The following is an 8,356-nucleotide window of genomic DNA, read 5'->3' as shown; positions in this document are numbered from 1 at the left end:
ATAACTAACAACTTATTATTTCTTTAGACACAAACCCACACATACTGGCCTTACTCAATGCAGAACAAATCACAACCTATTTACAATCCTGAAGTTAGTACAAATTCCATTGTTCAATTCACCCAACCCCAATCTTCCCACAATATACCGTTGGGTTAAATACATAATACACATATGTCAATCCAAAATACTGGTCCATTGCATTGATATGGGTACAAATTCCACATAAGCTGGATTCCGCATATCCTCTGGTACAGCTTAAGACAGAAAACTGGAACCAAAAATGTGTCTTATTCTTAAGTGTGCTGTCCTTCTCAGTTTTTGAACAAGTTGTCAATAACTCCTAATCAAAACCAGTGACATCACAAAATGTACAGACATAAATCATTGAAGTAAAGTTAAATGCAAACAAAAATTATATCCAACTGTGCAATAAAATTAAATCACCAGGATTTTTAAAGTTTTTATTTAAGTATGTTTTCAACAGACAAGCTTCATTTACAGTTTTTATCCTGTACAAAATTTACATATTGTTATATTCTACTACATCATTATTTTACTTGGTCATGCCTTTCTTCTGAAAGATACAAAGATTTACATAACATTTTTCATTGTCATAAATTACCATAGTAAAAAAGCACATTTCAAACATTAAATATGTTTGGGAGTAAGAATTCAGTACTTTGCATGATATCACTTAAATAAATTGTCTCAGTGTTAATATTAATGTTGCAAACTGACAAATTGTTTTATTTATTATACGGCACACAGGCTGGCAATGTAACAGTTGCACATGCTGGGCCAGCTAGTGGCTCAGCAACTTCCCCTTCCAATTCTGTCCAAGTGGTTTTCTCAGGACTGTAGCAAATTGTAGAAGATTTGTAGGCTCCCTGTAATATCAAACACAACATTTCAAACTAACATATATGCCATAGAATTTCAAAAAATTCTTATTTATTCTGAGCCACATATTAACTTGAGTTAAACATTGGGAATACTGAAGCTATTGCCTTTGTATTCCTGTCACAAACTCTGCTCCTAAGCCACCAACTCCATCTTTCTTCTTGGCAATTATTTGAGATTCAAAGCTTTGGTGTCATACTTGGGTCGACAATGAAATTTACTCATATATTTGTATCATCACGAATGTCATATAATACTACTTCAGCAACTTTGCCTGACTTAACTTCCACTTCAGCTCATCTGCTGTTGAAACTCTCATCCACTCCTCTGTTTCCTCTAGATTTAATCACTATAATGCACTGCTGTTGATCTCATATGTTCTATATGTCAAGGCATAGATTTCAGGTGATCCAAAATCTGATGCTTGTGTTCTAACCTTGCACCATAATGCATATTCCTAAAACCACTTCACTCACCCATCTACATTGGTTCTCAGTTAACCAACACTTCTGGCCTGTTGATGACACATTGGGAGATGGGAGGGCTGGCAATAAGGTGAATGCATTGGAGGGACTTTTGGAATAAATGAGCAGGAAGAGGCTTTTGTGCCTCTTAAGTGTGCTCTTCTATCACGGCTGATTATCTGCCTCAATAACATTATTATGCTCTATACACTGATATTATTAGTATCAGATAACTGTTGATCTCTGTCTTGAACATATGCAATTGCTCTACTTCCACAATCATCTGGGATGGAGAATTCAAAAACTTCATTAGCTTGAGTGAAGAACTTCTTACTGATCTCAGTCCTAAAAAGCCTTCCTTTTATTCTGAGGCTGTCTCCTGGTTCTACCTGTTAAGCCCTTCATGAACTTAGTAAGTTTTAATAAAATTACACCTCATTCTTCAAACTTTAGAGAATATATGCCTAGTCTCTTTTATCACTAAAGGATAATCCAGGAAATCAGAGTGATGAACTTCTGTTGAAATCCTTTTAAAATAAATACATCATTCCCTAGTTTAATGGGACCAAATCTGCATCATGTACTTTTAAGTGAGACCTCACCAAAGTTCTACACATATGAAGCAAAAGATTTGCATTCTTGTGACCAAAGTTTCATGTCATATAGACCAGCCTTCCCAATGTTTGCTGAACCTGCATGTTAGTTTTCAGTGACTTTAGTGAACTTCAGCCTCTTGAGCCTGCTCTACCATTCAATAGAATCATGGCTGGTCCAACATTCCTCACATCCACTTTTCTACTCTTTCACAATCATTCTTGATTCCCCTCCTGATCAAGAATGTATCTCTTAAAGATACACAATGATGCTATCCCCATAGCTTCCTATGAATCTGCGGGTGACTTTGCCAAAGTCCTGTTATTCCTATTCTTACTCCTTGTGCTCTTGCGGCCAGTAACATTCACACCACATAATGACCATTTCCAATAAGAGAGATCCTAACCATCACACCTTAGTATTGAGAGGCATTGCTATTGCAGAATAACCTAAGAGAAAGTGAGGACTGCAGATGCTGGAGATCAGAGTCAAGAGTGTGGTGTTGGAAAAGCACAGCAGGTCAAGCAGCATCCAAGGTGCAAGAGAATCAATGTTTTGGGCAAAAGCCCTTCATCAGAGATTCCTGCACCACACTCTCGAATGCAGAATAACCGCCTATCAATATCCTGAGTGTTACCATTAACCAAAAAACTGAACTTTACTACCCAAATATTGTGGCTACAATAGCAGGTCAAAGGCTAGGAATCTATAGTGGGTAATTCATCTCCTGACTCACCAAAATCTTTCCACCATTGACAATATACAAGTCAAAAGTGTGACAGAATACTCCCAACTTTCCTGAATGGGTACAACTCTAACAAGACTCAAGAACTTGCCAGCATCCAGGATAATGTAGCCCATTTGATTGATATGACATCCACAAACATTCACTCACTCCATCGCCTATATTCAGTCGCAGCAATGTATAACATGTAGAAAATGCACTGTAGAAATTCACCAAGCTCCTTTGATAGTATCTTCCAAACCCTCAACTACTTCCTTCGAGAAGGATGAGGCAGCTGGAACACCATCACGTGCAATTTCATCTCCAAGTTACTCGTCATCCTGATTTGAAAATTTCTACAGTGTTGCTGTATCAAAATCCTGAAATTCCCTCCATAGCAGCATTGTCGGTCTACCTACACCAAAAGGACTAATAGTTCAAGAAGGTAGCTCATAACCACTTTCTAAAGAACAAATAGTGATCAGCAGTAAATGTTGGTCCAACCTAATGAAGCCTACATCCCTGAATGAAAAATAAACAAAAGAAAATTCTCAAGAAGTTTCCCTAAAAGGGACTCTTAGACCAAGATATTGGTCATCCATCCTAATAGCTCCTTATGTGCCTTAGTGTCTTATTTTGTTTTATAATTAGTCCTGTGTAGTACCTTTATTAAGTTGAAGGTGCTATATATTATTGTTGGTTTTACACATTGACCACTGGTCACTTGCTTGCTAAACTAAAAATGGTACTTTATCATTCTTGTACAGGATATTCAGCCGATCACAATAAATTTTTTTATATTATCTAAGTAATTTCCAAGTATAAACAGTTGAGCCATTGTTTGGTGGCTTCTAAAGTTGAAGTGTTGCACGAGTTACACATAAGGAAGGTTACTCCATGTATCATTCATGGTGAGCGTTTTGGAGTGCTGCAGCAGTGCAAATCAGAAGATTGTAGTTTGAGATTATTTCTTCTGCTGATATGAAGGCAGGGTATCCATTTTTTCCAACAGTGTTGATCTGGAGGGTCAATGCTTACTAGTGACACCATAAAGCAGCTTAGTAGAGAGAATGACATTTTAAAGAACATATCACATCAGATCCTTTTAACTTTTTGTAAAATGGAGAGGTTTTATTAGAATTCATGTTTACTAAGAAAGGAGTAATTAATAAGGTGAATGCATCTTTTGAAACAACTTTTCAAAATTGCCCTTTTTTTTGTAATATACAGCAAAACATCATTATGGGCCATAGAAGGTCGTGAAATGAAATGAAAAAGTCTGGTAAACCTTTCAATGAAAGCTGTTCTTGCTGTTTATAAAATGAATTTTGCAGATGTTCTATATTCTTATATATTTTGCACTTCTACCTCCAAAACATATTGTGACTTACCTGCTTTTAAAGGCTTCTGAAAGTCATCAGCATTTCTGCACACAGGCAACATTTGATGCATTCATGTATTCCAAATCATTTGGTAATACTATCAAACAACACTAGATGGTGCAAAGTATACAGATTTTTAAAAAGAATTCAAAAAGGATTTCTTGTTATGAATGCAAAGCTATGAAAAGGCCTTCTAGATTGTTCCTCCACTAGTTTTTGTTATTTACAATAATGCCCTTGGGTTTACACTGGGCACTTTGGAGGGCAGTGAAGAGTCAACCATATTGCTATGGTTTTGGAATTACATGTAGGCTAGATAAGGCTGGCAGATTTCCTTTCCAAAAAGCAATAATGAACTAGGTGATTTTTTTTATAATGATAACTTCATGATCTTCATTCCTGATGAATTAGGAATTTATTAATTAAGTTTAAATTCCACCAGATGCTATGGGCCTGGTGGGGTTTGATCTCATGCTTCCAGAGCATCAGCCTGGGTATCTGGATTACTAGTCCAATGAAATACTGCTATACTACATCTCCCCAATTATATTAATAATACCAGCCTTTTTGTAATTTGTGCTATTAAAATTATAAAGAGCTCCAAATTCCTTTAGGTTATTTGAAATAACTTAACAGACTTATCTAAAGAATTAGCTTGAAACACATTATCTAAATGTACAACTATTATCTTTAAGTACTCTAGTGGTGTAGCACACACTAAAGTTTGGGTTCAGACTTCAATGATTCTGGACAAACCATTTGCTTTGTGGCTGGGGCAGAAAACCTTCCCCTTAGACTGCACGATAACTAGGAGAATGAGCAGAGACAAAACAGTAAGGAAATCAGCTAGGAATGAAGGAGTTCAAGGAGCAGTTCTACTTTCCGAAAATCTGATCAGGCTTTAATGTCCTTGGCAGCAAGGTTAGAGTTTTGGAGGATGCCAGGCTTGGACAGTCTGATTACGACTGGGGTGAAAAGATTTTTGGAGTACCTTGTCATTCCCACCATCTCACCCCAGTACTAAGTGAGGCCCTCAAGTAGCCAATTAATTTCCACTTGACGACCTGATTTAAGCACTGGGCAGGAGAGCCACCATGTGTGAAACCTGAACAGGGAACAAATGTCAGATTTGCTTAAGTGTTCCTGAGGGGTTAGGGTGGGTGGTTGGGGATCTGCCATCAGGAAAGAGGAAGGCTGCTAAAAGCCACGCTCTTTCTTTACCTTAAACCACCTCCTGCAACCTCCATTCTGCAGCCTCTATTCCACCATCTCTCACCTTTGACATGGGATCCTTTTGGATACTAAACCCTTCGGTGAATTATCAAGTGTGATACACTTCTCTGTTGCATTGAAAATGCTGTCATGAAATTTGCAAACTGCAACTTCAATGATGGCATTGCCAATGATTGCGAAGATTCCTGATGCCATGTTTCTTTTTCCATTCTTATGGTTACTTTCATTCAGGAGCAATGCTAATTCCAATATTCCTGTATTGTTGACCATTATTGCATTAGGGAGGTCACTGTGACTCTACATTTTGAAGGACCTCAATGTATTTGAATCTCTCGCTGAAAAGCAGGAGTGGAGGCAGTATGTGACTTCAGGTAGGCTACTCCAAGGTGTAGGCTGTCACTTACTGCGCATATGACTTTGTGGGTGTCACATATCATCTATAGATATATCACAAGTGGAAGGGGTACCACATACTTGAAGGGGAATGGTGTGTGATCAAATGCAGTGAATCATGGAAGTCAATTTCTGGTATCTTGTCAGCAATCACAATACCTTCATTCTTCAGCAGTTCACCATAGCACATGTATTTTAGCTATCACAGCAAATCTGAGGGTGACTACCAGGTGACTAGGGCTACCATTTGACATGGTGCATGATACTGGTGTACAACCTCTGGGTGGCATGAATGCAATGAAAGTCATGATTCAGCATAAAACTCAGAGGGGGAGTGCCATTACAGTGATTAAACAGTGCATAGAACGCTCTGGGGAAGCCCTGCAGTATTTGATATTACAACGGTCTGGATCTGTGGGGATCTGCTGCATTCTGCAAATGTCACCATCATGAAGGATCAGTGCTGTTGAAGATGAGCTGGAACAGGAGGAAAACAAAAAAAAAATTGAGCTTGCCAACCAACACAACCTTTTCTGGAAATACTCAGCAGATCATGCTGTATCTGTGGACAGAAGAACTGAATGAATGCTTCAGGTTGATGATCCTATCAGAACCCTGTTATGAATAAGCTGTCTGTGATTGTGATTGCCTTATCTGACTGACATACCAGTAAAAGGAAAAGCAATTCCCCATTCACTAACAGTCTCACATCTTATTTTTGCTGTCATGGCAGTCAATTATCTGAAAATCTAACTTGAAAACAAATTAATGCAAACATGCTGAACAAAATTTACAAATCGCATTATATAATCCTATGAATTAAATCTTGGATTTGTTCGTATATTTTAATCTACAAATGCACAAGTGTTCAGGTTACACACCTCTGGAACAGGCAGTGAATGATCATTGGTCTCTTGCACCACAATAGCCCTCAAGCTTGCACTTAGTGTTTCCTGACTGCTGGATATCCCAAAAGGTTTTATAGCCAATGAAGAACTTTTGAAGTGTAGTTACTTTTATGTTTTATATTCGTTCACAGGATGTAGGCATTGCTGTCAAAGCCTGCACTTATTGCCCATCCCTAACTATCCTTTGGAAGATAGACGTGGATCTACTGTGGTCCATGTCGAGTGTGTACATCCACGGTGTTACCAAAGGAAGGAGTTCTAGGAACTTCACCCAGTGACTGTGAAGGAATGGTGATTACATTTCCAAATTTGAATGATGAGTGGCTTGGGTGGGGATTCCATATTTCTGCTGCTCTTGTCAGTCTGGGTCATAGATCATGGACTTGGAAGGTGTTGCCAAAGGAGCTTTATTGAGTTGTTGCATTGCATCTTACAGATGGTGTACGCCACCGCCTGTGTACACTGCTGGTGGAGGCAGTGAATGGTGAATGTGTTGGATGGCATGTCAATCAAATGGGCTGCATTCCTCGGTGGAGTTGAGCTTCTTGTGTTGTTAGAGCTGTACTCATCCAGGCAAGCGGGGAGTATTACATCATATTCCTGACTGGTGTCTGGTACATTATGGACAAGTGTTGAAGAGTCAGGAGGAGAGTTATTCTCTATAGAATTTCTCATCTTAGAAATATGAAAAATAGGAGCAGGAGGATTCTATTTGGACCTTGGAACCTGCTCTGCCGTTCATCACAACTCAATAGCCTAATCCTGCTTTCTCCCATAAACTTTGATTCTGTTCGCCCCAAGTGATATATCTCACTGCCTCTAGAATACATTAAATGCTTGGAATCAACTACTTGATGTGGTAATAAATTCCACAGGTTCATCGCTCTTTGAGTGAAGAAATGTCTCCTCATCTCCATCCTAAATTGTCCACCCCGCATCCTTAGACTGTGATCCCTAGTTCTGGATGCACCCACCATCGGGAACATCCTCCCAGCACTTAGCTTGTCTAATCCTGTTAGAATTTTATGGTCTTGATGACATCCCTCTCCTCCTCCTCCTCCCCCCACTCATCTGAACTCCAGCGAAACAATCCTAACCTAGTCAATCTCTCCTGATACGTCAGTCCCAGCATCCCTGTAATTAGCCTGGTAAACATTCGCTGCACATCCTCGAGAGCAAGGGCATTGTTCTTCAGAAAAGGAGACCAAATCTCCACACAATTCTCTAGGCCCTGTATAACTTCAACAACCCATCCCTGGTGCTGTAATTGAAACTTCTCACAATGAGGCCAACATATTATTCACCTTCTTTACTGCCTGCTGCACCTGCTTGCTTACTTTCAGCGACTGGTGCACACTCCCCTCTCCCAATTTACAGCTATTCAGGTAGTAATCTGCTTATTTTTGCTTCCAAAGTGAATAACTTCTAATTTATCCAAATTATACTGCATGTACCATTGATTTGACCACTTACCCAACTTGTTCAGATCATGCTTTCTCTGACCTTTTCTTCTAACAACAGTATTTGAATGGTCAAGTTCAGTTTCTGGTAATTATTAACGCCTAAGGGTGTTATTGTGAGGCATTCAGCAATGATAATATCATTGAATATCATGGGCAATGTTTGCATTTCTTGTTGGAGATGTTCAATTCTTGTCATTTTGTGTAGTGTAGATATTGCTTGTCAGCTACATTACAAGGTTGAATGTAGCCCAGGTGTTGCTGCATATGGACATTGACTGCTTTAGTATCTGAG

The 8,356-nt window shown here is 38.9% G+C and overlaps 1 protein-coding gene across 1 annotated transcript in view; it reads right to left on the bottom strand.

The window, feature by feature from the left end:
- Window positions 1-700: 700 nt before the first annotated feature.
- Window positions 701-8,356, bottom strand: part of klhl14 (kelch-like family member 14) — a 182,113-nt gene continuing 174,457 nt past the window's right edge. Inside the window, exon 8 of the mRNA XM_060824369.1 lies at window positions 701-890. Coding sequence (XP_060680352.1) covers window positions 750-890 — 141 coding nt within the window. The 3' untranslated portion in view covers window positions 701-749. The remainder of the gene's footprint in view (window positions 891-8,356) is intronic.

The sequence above is a fragment of the Hemiscyllium ocellatum genome, chromosome 4 (genome assembly GCF_020745735.1).
Source record: "Hemiscyllium ocellatum isolate sHemOce1 chromosome 4, sHemOce1.pat.X.cur, whole genome shotgun sequence".
Classification (NCBI taxonomy): Eukaryota; Metazoa; Chordata; class Chondrichthyes; order Orectolobiformes; family Hemiscylliidae; genus Hemiscyllium; species Hemiscyllium ocellatum.
Note: the sequence above shows the minus strand (reverse complement) of the source record. Positions and strands in the feature narration are given on the sequence as shown.